Genomic DNA, 19,486 nt, shown 5'->3' with positions numbered 1-19,486 from the left:
AGTGTATCTCTCTATGTTATTATAGTGTGTTATTATAGTGTATCTCTATGTTATTATAGTGTATCTCTCTATGTTATTATAGTGTATCTCTATGTTATTATAGTGTTATGTTATTATAGTGTATCTCTCTATGTTATTATAGTGTATCTCTATCTTATTATAGTGTATCTCTATGTTATTATAGTGTATCTCTATGTTATTATAGTGTATCTCTATGTTATTATAGTGTATCTCTGTTATTATAGTGTATCTCTATGTTAATAGTGTATCTCTATGTTATTATAGTGTATCTCTCTTGTTATTATAGTGTATCTGTTATTATAGTGTATCTCTATGTTATTATAGGAACAGTTATTATAGTATCATTATAGCCTATCTATAGTGTATCCTATGTTATTATAGTGATCTCTATGTTATTATAGTGTATCTCTATGTTATTATAGTGTATCATGTTATTATAGTGTATCATTCTTATTAGAGAATGTTATTATAGTGTATCTTGTTGGATTATAGATCTCATGTTATTATAGTGTATCTCTATGTTATTATAGTGTATCAAATAGCCTGATGTTATTATAGACAGTACAAATAGCCTGGTGTATCTCTATGGGATCATTTATTATAGTGAAATGCCACTTAGTTGGATTATAGATCAGACAGTACAAATAGCCTGATTATAGTGTATCTCTATGTTATTATAGTGTATCTCTACAAATAGCTCTGTTATTATAGTGTATCTCTCTATGTTATCAATCTTTAGAGAAACCACTTGTTGGATTAGGAGACAGACAGTACAAATAGCCTGAGTGTATCTCTATGTTATTATAGTGTATTATGTTATTATAGTGTATCTCTTCTATATAGTGTATCTCTCTATGTTATGGATTAGTGTATCTCATGTTATTATAGTATCTCTATGTTATTATAGTGTTATCTCTATGTTATTATAGTGTATCTCTTTATTATAGTGTATCTCTATGTTATTATAGTGTATCTCTATGTTATTACAGTGTATCTCTATGTATTATAGTGTATTTCTATGATGTTATTATAGTGTATCTTGTGTATCATGTTATTATAGTGTATCTCTCTATGTTTTAAATTTCTCTATGAATTATAGTGTATCATTTGACCCATAGTGTATCTTGCCTGTAATTATAGTTGTAAATGTTATTGTAGTGGATCTATTATAGTGTATATGCTTCAGCTCTCTTTCTTATAGTATCTCTTTTATTATATGTCCCTCCGAGATGAAGAGTGTATCTCTCTATGCTATTATAGTGTATCTCTATGTTATTATAGTGACTCTATGTTATTATAGTGTATCTCTGTTATTATAGTGTATCCTCTATGTTATTATAGTGTATCTCTATGTTATTTAGTGTATCTCTATGTTATTTTAGTGTATCTCCCTATATAGTGTATCTCTATGTTAGCTGCAGAGTTATTATAGTGTATCTCTCTATGTTATTATAGTCTAAATGCTATTATAGTGTATCTCTCTATGATTATAGTGTCTTCTATGTTATTATCAGTGCCCTTTAAATGGATCTTGTCATTATAGTGTCCTGATTGACAAGGCATCCCAGACATAGATCGCAGACATGATTACAGATCCATGTTATTAGACCCAGACATAGAGACAGACCCAGATGTTATAATAGTGTATCGCATTTTACAGAGACAGACCCAGACAGACCCAGAGAGACAGACCCAGACAGACCCAGACAGAGACAGACCCAGACAGAGATTAGGAGACAGACAGTACAAATAGACCCAGATCAGAGAGCCCCAGACAGAGATAGACCCAGATTAGAGACAGACCCAGACAGACCCAGACAGACAGTACAAATAGCCTGAGATCAAAGATAAACCACTTGACGGACCCAGACAGAGACAGAACCAGATAGAGATAGACCCAGACAGAGATATACCCAGACAGAGACAGACCCAGACAGAGATCATTCTTAAGAGAAACCACTTGATTAGAGACAGACCCTGAGACAGATTCTTAAAGAAACCCAGACAGAGATAGACCCAGACAGAGATAGACCCAGACAGACCCAGACAGAATAGCCTGAGGGATCCCAGACAAAGGAGAGACAAATAGCCTGACGGACCCAGACAGAGACAGAACCAGACAGGATAGACATCATTTGAAATCAGACCCAGACAAAGACATTTGACCAGACAGACCCAGAAGAGATAGACCCAGACAGAGATATTTGAGCCCAGACAGACCCAGACAGAGAGCTGCAGACCCAGACAAAGAAGATCCAAAAGATGGACCCAGATGGTCAGAAAGAACCAGATAGAGATGTCCCAGATTGACAAGGCAGACCCAGACAGACGATAGACAGAGACAGACCCAGACAGACCCAGACAGAGATAGACCCAGACAGACCCAGACAGAGACAGACCCAGACAGACCCAGACAGAGATAGACCCAGACAGAGATAGACCCAGACAGACCCAGACAGAGATAGACAGAGATAGACCCAGACAGAGATAGACCCAGACAGAGATAGACCCAGACAGACCCAGACAGAGATAGACCCAGACAAAGATAGACCCAGACGGACCCAGACAGAGACAGAACCAGATAGAGATAGACCCAGATAGAGATAGACCCAGACAGAGATAGACCCAGACAGATCCAGACAGAGAAAGACCCAGACAGATCCAGACAGAGATAGACCCAGACAGATCCAGAAAGAGAAAGACCCAGACGGACCCAGACAGAGACAGAACCAGATAGAGATAGACCCAGATAGAGATAGACCCAGACAGAGATAGACCCAGACAGAGATAGACCCAGACAGATCCAGACAGAGAAAGACCCAGACAGACAGAGACAGAGGCAGCGCGTGGATAACACCAGCAGGGATTACATAAGGTAATTGAACATGGGCTATTCCGCTCAGGGATAATATTGATTTGTCTTTGGTGTTAATCATAACAGACTGTATAATCAATGGGAGACAGTTCGATACAACGGAGACACAATGGTAAAGAAACAAGCTATATCAATATCAGAAAGAGAATAATTAAATCCAGGGTGTTCTGCGTTAGGTCTCGGACTCACCTTGCCGATCTCACTCTTCAGCTTGTATTGGTTCAGCTGGATACAGTCCTGAAGCAGGAAGAAGACAAGAAAAGGGATAACATTTGTAAACGACAACATATGAAAGAAAGACATTCCGCCCTGTGGAGAGAAATAGATTACTAAAATACAGCCTTGGACACATGAACAAAATGTTCTTCACCGCGGAGCTCATAGAGACGGCAGTAGTGATGTGTACGGTCACTCAATTCTGTTCACAGTCACAGATCAAATCAAATGTATTTATAAAGCCCTTCTTACATCAGTGCTGTACAGAAAACCCAGCCTAAAACCCCAAACAGCAAGCAATGCAGGTGTAGAAGCACGGTGGCTAGGAAAAACTCCCTAGAAAGGCCAAAACCTAGGATGAAACCTAGAGAGGAACCAGGCTATGAGGGGTGGCCAGCCTTCTTCTGGCTGTGCCGGGTGGAGATTATAACAGAACATGGCCAAGATATTCAAATGTTCATAAATGACCAGCAGGGTCAAATAATAATAATCACAGATCCATCACAGAGCTGTTTAAACGGATGATTCTGAGCTCCATAGCAACCACTGATACTGCATGCACTGAACCAGGGTCAGTCAACCAGGGACAGTCAACGAGGGGACAGTCAACGAGGGGACAGTCAACCAGGGACAAGGCAGAGAGAGGAGCCCTGCTCTGTTGGGTCGAGAAAGAGAGAGAGATAGTCAGAGAGAGAGAGAGAGAGAGAGAGAGAGAGAGAGAGATGGACAGAAGAAAAGAAAATACAGCTATCCCTCCCTACTCAGAGGACACTATCCCTCCCTACTCAGAGGACACTATCCCTCCCTCCTCAGAGGACACTATCCCTCCCTACTCAGAGGACACTATCCCTCCCTACTCAGAGGACACTATCCCTCCCTCCTCAGAGGACACTATCCCTCCCTCCTCAGAGGACACTATCCCTCCCTCCTCAGAGGACACTATCCCTCCCTCCTCAGAGGACACTATCCCTCCCTCCTCAGAGGACACTATCCCTCCCTACTCAGAGGACACTATCCCTCCCTCCTCAGAGGACACTATCCCTCCCTACTCAGAGGACACTATCCCTCCCTACTCAGAGGACACTATCCCTCCCTACTCAGAGGACACTATCCCTCCCTACTCAGAGGACACTATCCCTCCCTACTCAGAGGACACTATCCCTCCCTACTCAGAGGACACTATCCCTCCCTACTCAGAGGACACTATCCCTCCCTCCTCAGAGGACACTATCCCTCCCTCCTCAGAGGACACTATCCCTCCCTACTCAGAGGACACTATCCCTCCCTACTCAGAGGACACTATCCCTCCCTACTCAGAGGACACTATCCCTCCCTACTCAGAGGACACTATCCCTCCCTACTCAGAGGACACTATCCCTCCCTCCTCAGAGGACACTATCCCTCCCTACTCAGAGGACACTATCCCTCCCTACTCAGAGGACACTATCCCTCCCTACTCAGAGGACACTATCCCTCCCTCCTCAGAGGACACTATCCCTCCCTACTCAGAGGACACTATCCCTCCCTCCTCAGAGGACACTATCCCTCCCTACTCAGAGGACACTATCCCTCCCTCCTCAGAGGACACTATCCCTCCCTACTCAGAGGACACTATCCCTCCCTCCTCAGAGGACACTATCCCTCCCTCCTCAGAGGACACTATCCCTCCCTCCTCAGAGGACACTATCCCTCCCTCCTCAGAGGACACTATCCCTCCCTACTCAGAGGACACTATCCCTCCCTACTCAGAGGACACTATCCCTCCCTCCTCAGAGGACACTATCCCTCCCTCCTCAGAGGACACTATCCCTCCCTACTCAGAGGACACTATCCCTCCCTACTCAGAGGACACTATCCCTCCCTACTCAGAGGACACTATCCCTCCCTCCTCAGAGGACACTATCCCTCCCTCCTCAGAGGACACTATCCCTCCCTACTCAGAGGACACTATCCCTCCCTACTCAGAGGACACTATCCCTCCCTCCTCAGAGGACACTATCCCTCCCTCCTCAGAGGACACTATCCCTCCCTACTCAGAGGACACTATCCCTCCCTACTCAGAGGACACTATCCCTCCCTACTCAGAGGACACTATCCCTCCCTACTCAGAGGACACTATCCCTCCCTACTCAGAGGACACTATCCCTCCCTCCTCAGAGGACACTATCCCTCCCTCCTCAGAGGACACTATCCCTCCCTCCTCAGAGGACACTATCCCTCCCTCCTCAGAGGACACTATCCCTCCCTACTCAGAGGACACTATCCCTCCCTCCTCAGAGGACACTATCCCTCCCTCCTCAGAGGACACTATCCCTCCCTCCTCAGAGGACACTATCCCTCCCTACTCAGAGGACACTATCCCTCCCTACTCAGAGGACACTATCCCTCCCTACTCAGAGGACACTATCCCTCCCTACTCAGAGGACACTATCCCTCCCTCCTCAGAGGACACTATCCCTCCCTACTCAGAGGACACTATCCCTCCCTACTCAGAGGACACTATCCCTCCCTCTCAGAGGACACTATCCCTCCCTACTCAGAGGACACTATCCCTCCCTACTCAGAGGACACTATCCCTCCCTACTCAGAGGACACTATCCCTCCCTCTCAGAGGACACTATCCCTCCCTCCTCAGAGGACACTATCCCTCCCTACTCAGAGGATACTATCCCTCCCTACTCAGAGGACACTATCCCTCCCTACTCAGAGGACACTATCCCTCCCTACCTCAGAGGACACTATCCCTCCCTCCTCAGAGGACACTATCCCTCCCTACTCAGAGGATACTATCCCTCCCTCCTCAGAGGACACTATCCCTCCCTCCTCAGAGGACACTATCCCTCCCTACTCAGAGGACACTATCCCTCCCTACTCAGAGGACACTATCCCTCCCTCCTCAGAGGACACTATCCCTCCCTCCTCAGAGGACACTATCCCTCCCTCCTCAGAGGACACTATCCCTCCCTCCTCAGAGGACACTATCCCTCCCTACTCAGAGGACACTATCCCTCCCTACTCAGAGGACACTATCCCTCCCTACTCAGAGGACACTATCCCTCCCTCCTCAGAGGACACTATCCCTCCCTACTCAGAGGACACTATCCCTCCCTCCTCAGAGGACACTATCCCTCCCTACTCAGAGGACACTATCCCTCCCTACTCAGAGGACACTATCCCTCCCTACTCAGAGGACACTATCCCCCTACTCAGAGGACACTATCCCTCCCTACTCAGAGGACACTATCCCTCCCTACTCAGAGGACACTATCCCTCCCTCCTCAGAGGACACTATCCCTCCCTACTCAGAGGACACTATCCCTCCCTCCTCAGAGGACACTATCCCTCCCTACTCAGAGGACACTATCCCTCCCTCCTCAGAGGACACTATCCCTCCCTACTCAGAGGACACTATCCCTCCTCCTCAGAGGACACTATCCCTCCCTACTCAGAGGATACTATCCCCCCCTACTCAGAGGATACTATCCCTCCCTACTCAGAGGACAGATTTGTGCTATCCTCCCTAGACACTATCCCTCCCTACTCAGAGGACACTATCCCTCCCTACTCAGAGGATACTATCCCTCCCTCCTCAGAGGACACTATCCCTCCCTCCTCAGAGGATACTATCCCTCCCTCCTCAGAGGACACTATCCCTCCCGCTGTGACCTGCACGTCAGCATTTAATTGGACAGTGTATACAAAGTGTATCATATACATATAACAAATACAACTTGAAACTGCCATTCTATTATTGAAAACCTTTATTGACCCCAAAACTAGTATTGAATGAGGATAAAATGCTAAAGTAAATGTTTACTAGCGCGGGTAACAAAATGATGCTAATGACTTTAGCATAATGTACTTTGGATGGTGTCGATATTGATCATGTCCGTGTTACAAATACCTGGGCATCTGGATCGATGAAAAGCTGTCTTTTAAAAAGCATATTGTTACAGTGCCTTGCAAAAGTATTCGGCCCCCTTGAACTTTGCGACCTTTTGCCACATTTCAGGCTTCAAACATAAAGATATAAAACGGTATTTTTTTGTGAAGAATCAACATCAAGTGGGACACAATCATGAAGTGGAACGACATTTATTGGATATTTCAAACTTTTTTAACAAATCAAAAACTGAAATATTGGGCGTGCAAAATTATTCAGCCCCCTTAAGTTAATACTTTGTAGCGCCACCTTTTGCTGCGATTACAGCTGTAAGTCGCTTGGGGTATGTCTCTATCAGTTTTGCACATCGAGAGACTGAATTTCTTTCCCATTCCTCCTTGCAAAACAGCTCGAGCTCAGTGAGGTTGGATGGAGAGCATTTGTGAACAGCAGTTTTCAGTTCTTTCCACAGATTCTCGATTGGATTCAGGTCTGGACTTTGACTTGGCCATTCTAACACCTGGATATGTTTATTTTTGAACCATTCCATTGTAGATTTTGCTTTATGTTTTGGATCATTGTCTTGTTGGAAGACAAATCTCCGTCCCAGTCTCAGGTCTTTTGCAGACTCCATCAGGTTTTCTTCCAGAATGGTCCTGTATTTGGCTCCATCCATCTTCCCATCAATTTTAACCATCTTCCCTGTCCCTGCTGAAGAAAAGCAGGCCCAAACCATGATGCTGCCACCACCATGTTTGACAGTGGGGATGGTAGGTTGGTTGATGAGCTGTGTTGCTTTTACGCCAAACATAACGTTTTGCATTGTTGCCAAAAAGTTCAATTTTGGTTTCATCTGACCAGAGCACCTTCTTCCACATGTTTGGTGTGACTCCCAGGTGGCTTGTGGCAAACTTTAAACAACATTTTTTATGGATATCTTTAAGAAATGGCTTTCTTCTTGCCACTCTTCCATAAAGGCCAGATTTGTGTAATATACGACTGATTGTTGTCTTATGGACAGAGTCTCCCACCTCAGTTGTAGATCTCTGCAGTTCATCCAGAGTCATCATGGGCCTCTTGGCTGCATCTCTGATCAGTCTTCTCCTTGTATGAGCTGAAAGTTTAGAGGGACGGCCAGGTGGGTGTGGGATGCTCTTGGTAGATTTGCAGTGGTCTGATACTCCTTCCATTTAAATATTATCGCTTGCACTGTGCTCCTTGGGATGTTTAAAGCTTGGGAAAACCTTTTGTATCCAAATCCGGCTTTAAACTTCTTCACATAAATTTGAATCGCTTTCAGCTGATTTCCTAGTGATTTTACAAGACTCCATTTTGGTTCTGTCCCTCACCTTGAAGTGGCCCTGCAGGGGAGAGAGGTTCTGTCCCTCACCTTGAAGTGGCCCTGCAGGGGAGAGAGGTTCTGTCCCTCACCTTGAAGTGGCCCTGCAGGGGAGAGAGGTTCTGTCCCTCACCTTGAAGTGCCCTGCAGGGGAGAGAGGTTCTGTCCCTCACCTTGAAGTGGCCCTGCAGGGGAGAGAGGTTCTGTCCCTCACCTTGAAGTGGCCCTGCAGGGGAGAGAGGTTCTGTCCCTCACCTTGAAGTGGCCCTGCAGGAGACAGAGGTCCATAGTTTCTTCCAACACCTTAGTGAGGGCAGAGAGACACACCTGAGTGCACTGTGCGAGACTGGAACCCACTTAAACAGACATTACTCCTTCAGTACTGAGCATCGGCTGATGAGCCAATTAATAGAAGAGGGAAATGTATTGGTGCCAAAACGCTGCTCATGCTTTTTCTGAAAAGTGTGAAGGCGATGCTGTCACTGTGGTCGGAAAATGAGCAGAGAGATGGAGGGGGCAGAGTGAGAAAGAGAGAGAGAGAGAGAGAGAGAGAGAGAGGTTCCTAATACCACTGATACATTAAAACTATGAGACACGGATGTGGATGTGGGATGCTGTTGTGGATATAGGATGCTGTTGTGGATATGGGATGCTGTTGTGGGTGTGGGATGCTGTTGTGGGTGTGGGATGCTGTTGTGGGTGTGGGATGCTGTTGTGGATATAGGATGCTGTTGTGGATGTGGGATGCTGTTGTGGATATGGGATGCTGTTGTGGATATAGGATGCTGTTGTGGATATGGGATGCTGTTGTGGATATGGGATGCTGTTGTGGATATAGGATGCTGTTGTGGATATGGGATGCTGTTGTGGATATGGGATGCTGTTGTGGGTGTGGGATGCGGTTGTGGGTGTGGGATGCTGTTGTGGGTGTGGGATGCTGTTGTGGGTGTGGGATGCTGTTGTGGGTGTGGGATGCTGTTGTGGATATAGGATGCTGTTGTGGATATGGGATGCTGTTGTGGATATAGGATGCTGTTGTGGATATGGGATGCTGTTGTGGATATGGGATGATGTTGTGGGTGTGGGATGCTGTTGTGGGTGTGGGATGCTGTTGTGGGTGTGGATGCTGGGATGCTGTTGTGGATATAGGATGCTGTTGTGGATATAGGATGCTGTTGTGGATATAGGATGCTGTTGTGGGTGTGGGATGCTGTTGTGGGTGTGGGATGCTGTTGTGGGTGTGGGATGCTGTTGTGGGTGTGGGATGATGTTGTGGGTGTGGGATGATGTTGTGGGTGTGGCTGAGATCTTCTGACTGTCAGTGTTATTAAAGCATCGCTGCATTGCTGGGTTTCAGGTGTTACTCTTACTCTTACTGTGGTTAATCCCTCTAAGATAGGGAGAGAGGAAGGGAGAGAGATAGAGAGAGAGAGAGAGAGAGAGAGAGAGAGAGAGAGAGAGAGAGAGAGGAGAGGAAGGGAGAGAGAGAGAGAGAGAGAGAGAGAGAGAGAGAGAGAGAGAGAGGAAAGGGAGAGAGAGAGGGAGAGAGGGAGAAGGGAGAGGAAGAGAGAGAGAGAGAGAGAGAGAGAGAGAGAGAGAGGGAGAGAGAGAGAGAGATAGGGAGAGAGAGAGAGAGAGAGAGAGAGAGAGGAAGGGAGAGAGGAAGGGAGAGAGGAAGGGAGAGAGAGAGAGAGAGAGAGAGAGAGGAAGGGAGAGAGGAAGGGAGAGAGAGAGAGAGAGAGAGAGAGAGAGAGAGGAAGAGAGAGAGGAAGGGAGAGAGAGAGAGAGAGAGAGAGAGAGAGAGAGAGAGAGGAAGGGAGAGAGGAAGGGAGAGAGGAAGAGAGAGAGAGAGAGAGAGAGAGAGAGAGAGAGAGAGAAGGGAGAGAGAGAGAGGGAGAGAAGAGAGAGAGAGAGAGAGAGAGAAGGGAGAGAGAAGGGAGAGAGGAGAGAGAGAGAGAGAGAGAGAGAAGGGAGAGAGAGGAGAGGAGAGAGAGAGAAGGGAGAGAGAAGAGAGAGAGAGAGAGAGAGAGAGAGAGGAGAGAGATGGAGAGAGAGAGAGAGAGAGAGAGAGAGAGGGAGAGAGAGAGAGAGAGGAAGGGAGAGAGAGAGAGGGAGAGAGAGAGAAGGGAGAGAGAGAGAGAAGAGAGAGAGAGAGGAAGGGAGAGGAAGGGAGAGAGAGAGGAAGGGAGGGAGAGAGAGAGAGAGAGAGAGAGAGGGAGAGAGAGAGAGAGAGAGAGAGAGAGAGAGAGAGAGGGAGAGGAAGGGAGAGAGGAAGGGAGGGAGAGAGAGAGAGGAAGGAGAGAGAGAGAGAGGGGAAGGGAGAGAGCGAGAGGAAGGGAGAGAGAGAGAGAGAGAGAGGGGAAGGGAGAGAGGAAGGGAGAGAGAGAGAGAGAGAGAGAGAGGAAGGGAGAGAGAGAGAGAGAGAGTGTGTGTCGTGTGAGAGCAGTGGAGTAAAGTACTTAAGTAGAAATATTTTAAAGTACTACTTTTAGGGGTCTGTACTTTACTTTTGACAGGAAAATGGTCCAATTCACACACTTATCAAGAGAACATCACTGGTCATCCTTATTGCCTCTGATCTGGCAGACTCACTAAACATAAACGCTTAGTTTGTAAATTATGTCAGAGATGGAGTGTGAGAGAGACAGAAAGAGAGAGAAAGACAGAGAGAGGTAGAGAGATTGTAAAATATACTGTGTATGTGAAATGCATATAGCCCATATAAGCCTACGTGCTGCTGTCCATTAGTTTACTCTAATTAGAGGAGGGTGGTAGTGTTAGGGGAAAACAACAAAGGAAAATATCAATACTTTTAGAAAGTATATACACTGTATATTTACAAAATATATATATGGGGGGGATTGGAAATGATGCAGACAATGACATTGACAGAAGCCACAATCTATCTGCAATATTAAAGCTGATCTACCCCAAGTCAATAAGAGGAAAACCTCCTCTCTCTCTCTCTCTCTCTCTCTCACCATGCCATTCAAGGTTAACCTGGTTCACTGTCACTCAGCACGGCTACAACCTTGGTGCGTCCCACGTTTAACCCTATTACCCACAGGGCTTTGGTCAAAAGGAGTGCACTATATAGGGAATAGGGTGCTATATTAGTGCACTATATAGGGAATAGGGTGCTATATTAGTGCACTATATAGGGAATAGGGTGCTATATTAGTGCACTATATAGGGAATAGGGTGCTATATTAGTGCACTATATAGGGAATAGGGTGCTATAGTAGTGTACTATATAGGGAATAGGGTGCTATAGTAGTGCACTATATAGGGACTAGGGTGCTATAGTAGTGCACTATATAGGGAATAGGGTGCTATAGTAGTGCACTATATAGGGAATAGGGTGCTATAGTAGTGCACTATATAGGGAATAGGGTGCTATATTAGTGCACTATATAGGGAATAGGGTGCTATAGTAGTGCAATATATAGGGACTAGGGTGCTGTAGTAGTGCACTATATAGGGAATAGGGTGCTATAGTAGTGCACTATATAGGGAATAGGGTGCTATAGTAGTGCAATATATAGGGAATAGGGTGCTGTAGTAGTGCACTATATAGGGAATAGGGTGCTATAGTAGTGCACTATATAGGGAATAGGGTACTATAGTAGTGCACTATATAGGGAATAGGGTACTATATTAGTGCACTATATAGGGAATAGGGTGCTATAGTAGTGCAATATATAGGGAATAGGGTGCTATAGTAGTGCACTATATAGGGAATAGGGTGCTATAGTAGTGCACTATATAGGGAATAGGGTGCTATAGTAGTGCACTATATAGGGAATAGGGTGCTATAGTAGTGCACTATATAGGGAATAGGGTACTATAGTAGTGCACTATATAGGGAATAGGGTGCTATAGTAGTGCACTATATAGGGAATAGGCTACCATTTGAGACCCAGAGCCTCTGGTCTTTTGAGAAGCTGACAGCCAGAGACAGACAGAACCTTTAATAAATCCTCTTAAATGTAAAGTCACATATTTGAGGACCCTGTTAGATTTGTTTGTATTCAATTCAGTCTGGTATGAGAACGGTACTCCCCATCTGTAAAGACATGGTTTCTTGACTATTGAGCTGTGCCTTAAAATCTACAGTGTGACTTACTACCATATATGGGCATACGAGTGTATAAGGGCAGGCCGAGTCGATGACCTCATTTCAAGATGGCTGTTGCCTACGTTCCGGTTAGCGGTGTGAAGCATAAACAAAATAACCCTGGAATAAATTGATTCACACCAAAATCCAGGACTCCACACATCATGAGGATATCTTATTTGTCTGGCTGTGACCAACTTTTATTGATCACCAGCCCTGAGAGTCAACATTTTTAGTTTATACAACATTTTCACCAAACAGCAAACATCTTACAAGGTCAATTTGGTCTGTGTTTGAGCTATAATTACACGTGGGGTATGACATTAATCCTTAGGTTGGTGGGAACAAATCTAGCCTATTGACAATGTTATCTAATGATGTATGACTTAATTAATGGCAACATCGAATGTCCACCGAGTGACTATATCTTTGCACATGAAAAATATGATGAAAACACACCACCACAATGTATAAGGGAGGTTGGTGTTGTTGTTTTTATAGTAAACAATAGCTTTAAGGCACATGCAGTGTGCAAAAACAGTGCAATTACTACATTCAGACACTTTGGAGAGGTTGAAAGGGTACTTGAATGTTACCCCATAACACCCCTGTTTGAGTTTTATTTTATTATATTATAGTTTATATATTTATTTTATTTATAATGAAAGCTTTATTTAACCTGGTAGGTCAGTTGAGAACAAGTTCTCATTTACAACTGAGACCTGGCCAAGATAAAGCAAAGCAGTGCGACACAAACAACAACACAGAGTTACACATGGGAATAAACAAACATACAGTCAATAACAACACAATAGAAAAATCTGTATACAGTGTGTGCAAATGTAGTATGATTAGGGAGGTAAGGCAATAAATAGGCCATAGTGGCGAAATAATTACAATTTAGCAATTAAACACTGGAGTGATATATGTGCAGATGATCATATGCAAGTTTGTGAGTGAGGTTGATATTGAAGAATTTGTGTTTTTATGCTGACCAAATAGCCTTTAGGGATTTAAAATCCAAATCATATTGTATTGGTCACATACACGTGTTTAACAGATGTTATTGCAGGTTGTCACGCCTTGGTCTTAGTATTTTGTGTTTTCGTTAATTAGTTGGTCAGGCCAGGGTGTGACATGGGTTTATGTTGTTGTATTTCGTATTGGGGTTTTGTAGTTATTGGGATTGCGGCTGAGTAGGGGTTTGGCTGCCTGAGGCAGTTCTCAATCAGAGTCAGGTGATTCTCGTTGTCTCTGATTGGGAACCGTATTTAGGTAGCCTGGGTTTCACTTTGTATTTCGTGGGTGATTGTTCCTGTCTCTGTGTTAGTGTTCACCAGACAGGCTGTATACGTTCCGTTTGTTGTTTTTTGTATTTATAAGTTATTTCGTGTATCGTCATTTGTTCCATTAAAAACATGAGTAACCAACACGCTGCATTTCGGTCCTACTCTCTTTCGACAAACGAAGAACGCCGTTACACAGGTGTAGCGAAATGCTTGTAAAGGGATTACATGCATCTAATGGCACTGGAATGATCTCATTTACAGACATATGCCACTTCAGAGAGGTTTAGGGACACTTGGAAACATCCCATGACCACACCTGACACCACTGACTAAAACATCTGCCCATTTCTAGTTGTTCGGTCTATCAATCCCAATTTGAAGCCATCTGATGTGTTTCCAGCTCGAGTCATCAATAATTCACTTATAGGTAGTCAATGAAAGGTGACTTTCACGATAAATGAACAAAGAAACTGTTAGTTTTGTGTGTGTTTGATCTTGTATATTCTGAACTATGTAACTTCTATCTATCTTCTGAGCATTTCCTCACCATCTCCCAGATGTCTTCACTCCAAATAGCGTTCGGCAATCAAAGCTGTATCAGAGGCGGCAGAAGGCAGCAGTCAGTGGCTCTGGATGAAGAGGAAAGAGCCCAGCTGGGCCCCGAAGTGAGAGGGCCAGGAGGTATGCGGTCAACAATGCTTGACTCAGGGAGGAGGACGCCCCTGCCATGCATAGTCCCATGGGATGTTGGCTATCAACAACAAGGCAACTCCTATGACTAATTGGGAATGGGACGCAAGCGTAGGATTGATCACCCTGTCGCTGGCCGCCTTTGGGGAGGGTGTATAGTGTGAAAGGCCGAAACACCCTAGGAACCAAAGGTACACTACTGACGATGTGCTCCCCAAATTTCACCACGCTCACTGTTCATGAACTCTTGGAAGTGCTTGCACAAAGGATAGTAACATCTCATCCTGTGTTCTTGGAATCTGATCATTTCCTCACCATCTCCCAGAATTCTTCACTCCAAATATACCAAGTTTTGTCAGAATCATGTAATTACACATGAATAGCGGTTACTTCTGGGTTTATTCGGCGGAAATCTACATTTGTGACCCGATTCAGGAAACTAGGCGTAAATCGCAAGTCACGACTTCACAGGAGAGACTTCACAGGAGAGACTTCACAGGAGAGACTACACAGGAGAGACTTCACAGGAGAGACTTCACAGGAGAGACTACACAGGAGAGACTACACAGGAGAGACTTCACAGGAGAGACTACACAGGAGAGACTTCACAGGAGAGACTTCACAGGAGAGACTTCACAGGAGAGACTACACAGGAGAGACTTCACAGGAGAGACTACACAGGAGAGACTACACAGGAGAGACTACACAGGAGAGACTTCACAGGAGAGACTTCACAGGAGAGACTACACAGGAGAGACTTCACAGGAGAGACTACACAGGAGAGACTTCACAGGAGAGACTTCACAGGAGAGACTTCACAGGAGAGACTTCACAGGAGAGACTTCACAGGAGAGACTTCACAGGAGAGACTTCACAGGAGAGACTACACAGGAGAGACTTCACAGGAGAGACTTCACAGGAGAGACTTCACAGGAGAGACTACACAGGAGAGACTACACAGGAGAGACTACACAGGAGAGACTTCACAGGAGAGACTACACAGGAGAGACTTCACAGGAGAGACTTCACAGGAGAGACTTCACAGGAGAGACTTCACAGGAGAGACTTCACAGGAGAGACTACACAGGAGAGACTACACAGGAGAGACTTCACAGGAGAGACTTCACAGGAGAGACTACACAGGAGAGACTACACAGGAGAGACTTCACAGGAGAGACTTCACAGGAGAGACTACACAGGAGAGACTACACAGGAGAGACTTCACAGGAGAGACTTCACAGGAGAGACTACACAGGAGAGACTACACAGGAGAGACTACACAGGAGAGACTTCACAGGAGAGACTTCACAGGAGAGACTACACAGGAGAGACTACACAGGAGAGACTTCAAGGAGAGAAAACAGGAGAAAACAAAGAGACTTTCACTTTCATGTGAATAACAAACTTGAGAGACTACACAGGAGAGACTACACAGGAGAGACTTCACAGGAGAGACTTCACAGAAGAGACTTCACAGGAGAGCTGCTTGAATGTAAAAAAAAAAAAAAAATTACTTTCACTTTCATGTGCCTTAATAACAAACTTGTATGCCATCTGAAAATACGAATAAAATTGTTAAGTTGCGAGCCTTTTTTGGTTAAGCCCCATAAAAAGACAACAACCTCCCCACTAGCCATGATTGGCTGAGATAATGAGTGGGCTGGACATGCCGAGAGATGAGTTCGGATTGGTCTGCCATATAGAAGACGTTTGACTATTTGAGCTGGACAGTCTGTGTTGGTAATCTGGTCGAACGCGTCTTTTTTTTAAAAATGTTGCTCTCCACTTTCTGGAGGATCCAGTTTTGAAATCAGTGGAGTTGGAGTATGATAGCTAAGGAGATGGGATTACGTCTTCAAACTAAGGGCATTTGTGGCATGGATCCGTGACAAGGAGACGCGTCCACCATGCATGATGATGTATACGGGTAAGATAGTCCAGCGAGCTACATTTTCAGACATGACATGTTTCTAATTTTGACAGAAAGTCGTTTCATTTCAAGCTAAAGTGCCCCTAGCTAACGTTAGGTGGCTGGCTCGTTAGCTAACGTGTGACGTGATGTGTGTGATCTTACATGTTGTTTACCAAGCTAGGTTAATAGTTTAGCTAGCTAGCTAGGTACAGTGTACAACACCTGTTGAATATGGCCGGTGTCAGTAAACGTCAGCAAAAAACATAATGAAATTGTTGCCAGCAGAGCTGGTTAGGCTGTTTTCATGTTATCCAGAGGTAAACAAATCTTCGGCCAGAGCGTCAAGTTTGCTCTCTGAACGCAAGGAGATGGACGGGGCTAAAGTTTCAGAGGGTGTGGACGATGCTGAATGGGTAGGGCTAAAGCTTAAGAGGGTGTGGACGATGCTGAATGGGTGGGGCTAAAGCTTCAGAGGGTGTGGACGATGCTGAATGGGTGGGGCTAAAGCTTAAGAGGGTGTGGACGATGCTGAATGGGTGGGGCTAAAGCTTCAGAGGGTGTGGACGATGCTGAATGGGTGGGGCTAAAGCTTCAGAGGGTGTGGACGATGCTGAATGGGTGGGGCTAAAGCTTCAGAGGGTGTGGACGATGCTGAATGGGTGGGGCTAAAGCTTCAGAGGGTGTGGACAATGCTGAATGTGGGGGGCTAAAGCGTAAGAGGGTGTGGACGATGCTGAATGGGTGGGGCTAAAGCTTCAAAGGCTGTGGACGATGCTGAATGGGTGGGGCTAAAGCTTCAGAGGGTGTGGACGATGCTGAATGGGTGGGGCTAAAGCTTCAGAGGGTGTGGACGATGCTGAATGGGTGGGGCTAAAGCTTCAGAGGGTGTGGACGATGCTGAATGGGTGGGGCTAAAGCTTCAAAGGGTGTGGACGATGCTGAATGGGTGGGGCTAAAGCTTCAGAGGGTGTGGTTTACAAGTTTATCAACTTTCAAAGCAGAATTACTTTTCCATTGTTCCTCAAAAATGCAGTGTATGGTAAACCATTTTGTAGCTCTGAGTCTCCACTTTTACCAATGTAAAATTTTTTTTTTACATTTTGATACATAGAACACAAAATCCAGGTGTTGTGTCACATTCTACATTTAAGAGGTAAATCTTTCAGTCTTGGACTGCTTTCCAAATGGCACCCTATTCCCTATAAAGTTCACTACTTTAGACCAGTGTGCAAGTGGAATAGGGTGCCATGTCATACACACTCTTGGAGATGGGCTACTTCCTGGTGTTCTCTCAGATGAGACCAGATGGTTATGCAGCTAGAGGCAACATATTCTATATGTACATTACACAGTCATGTCAATCCCACAATGTCATGACCGTCCCTGAGCAGAGCACTGCCCTAGGTCATCTCAGAGCACACACATGTGCGTGTACACACACACACACACACACACACACACACACACACACACACACACACACACACACACACACACACACACACACACACACACACACACACACACACACACACACACACACACACACACACACACACACACACACAGGGATTAGTATGTGGACCCATTAAATGCTGCTAAGACTTAAGCTCTCTGAGAGAGAAAGCTCCGGTCTGCCTGACCGACCGTCCAGTGGCACGCCACACGCCAGCTCGGACGAGATTCACTTTCTTTTCAATACAAGTCTATTCTGCACTACAAATCACAGTTCACAATAATGGAGTATACAATCCCACCATTCACTGATCCCACTGCACGCACGCACACACACACACACACACACACACACACACACACACACACACACACACACACACACACACACACACACACACACACACACACACACACACACACACACACACACACACACACACACACACACACACACACACACACACACACACACAGCTGTGACTCTCAAGCCAACAATGACTGCAAAAAGAGGAAAACAGAATTTCCCTGGCTGTGGCTGCTGGTGTCTTCAACATTTTAATTCTATTCATCTTTTATTTAAACCTGAAAACCTCTTGGTATTCAGTCAGACGTTCTACCACTGAACTATGCCTCCAAACCCCATTTATAAACCTGACTTAGCCCTCTCAATTCAATTCAAAACATAGGAGCAATAATCATGTTTATTGCACTGAACTGAATTGCATTAAAGTCCTATCCTTTTCCCTGTGTAGGCGCAGAGTCCGTTCACTCACCTCTGCATCTGAGATGGAGACCTGCTTGGACTCCACCGTGGGTCTGCGTGCCACACGGGGGGAGACGTGAGTCCCCTCTGATGGGTACGTCCCTCGTTCCTGTAGCGACAGCTTCCTCCCTGAGAGGTGCGCCCGCGAAGGAGGGCCCTTTTTAGCTCCGCCCTGCTGAGCCCCGTTCCTCACTCCATTGGCCGGTGAGACGTCTGTCTCGGTGGTCTTCATGGTGACTGCGGCCATCATGGCGGTGAGGTTACCGGGGTCAGGGGTCATTGAGTCAGGGTCAGAGTCGTCCCTTCTGCAGCCCGGGTCGGTACTCATAGCCATCACTGGAAGAAGTAATGGGGGGAACGCCGGAGTAAAAGGGGAGGAGGGAGGCGGCGTGGGCACAACAGCATCAACGTGGTCTGGGCCAGCCAGGGGGGGGGGACTTGCACTGTGGTCCCACTGCAGTCAACAGACAGTAGAGAGAGGGATCATTACATATAAGAAGAGAACATGATTGAGATGATTCTATTTTTGTTTATTTAACCTTAATTTAACCTGTATTTATCATATTGAGGAAACCAATGGAGACCTGGCCAAGAGGGCAATAGCAATACACATCAAACACATTATGATGTCATAGGACATGAATAATATGGACATTGATATTGTATCAGGTTCCATGATTTACAGGTTACAGATAACAACCAGACCAATCGAATCCACCCAAGAGCATGTACATATTGGCATTCCATCAAGTCAGTGGCCTTTCACAAGTGTAATTTGGTCCAGAATTTTTGTTGTTGATTTTAGCTAATTGTAACATTCTGTCGTAAAGAGCACATGTTTAACTTCATAAAAATCTGTTTCCCATCTAAACTGCCCCTCTATCTCTTCCTCTCTCCATCTGCCCCTCAATTCAATTCAATTA

The 19,486-nt window shown here is 45.5% G+C and overlaps 1 protein-coding gene across 1 annotated transcript in view; it reads right to left on the bottom strand.

Annotated features, from left to right (window-relative positions):
* Positions 1–19,486, bottom strand: part of LOC135551036 (calcium/calmodulin-dependent protein kinase kinase 1-like) — a 94,128-nt gene that overhangs the window by 15,568 nt on the left and 59,074 nt on the right. Inside the window, exons 2-3 of the mRNA XM_064982412.1 lie at positions 18,574–19,017; positions 3,086–3,133 (exon numbers count right to left, since the gene is read on the bottom strand). Coding sequence (XP_064838484.1) covers positions 3,086–3,133; positions 18,574–18,897 — 372 coding nt within the window. The 5' untranslated portion in view covers positions 18,898–19,017. The remainder of the gene's footprint in view (positions 1–3,085; positions 3,134–18,573; positions 19,018–19,486) is intronic.

The sequence above is a fragment of the Oncorhynchus masou genome, chromosome 12 (genome assembly GCF_036934945.1).
Source record: "Oncorhynchus masou masou isolate Uvic2021 chromosome 12, UVic_Omas_1.1, whole genome shotgun sequence".
In the NCBI taxonomy this organism is placed as follows: Eukaryota; Metazoa; Chordata; class Actinopteri; order Salmoniformes; family Salmonidae; genus Oncorhynchus; species Oncorhynchus masou.
This window is presented reverse-complemented; position numbering and strand designations above follow the sequence as displayed.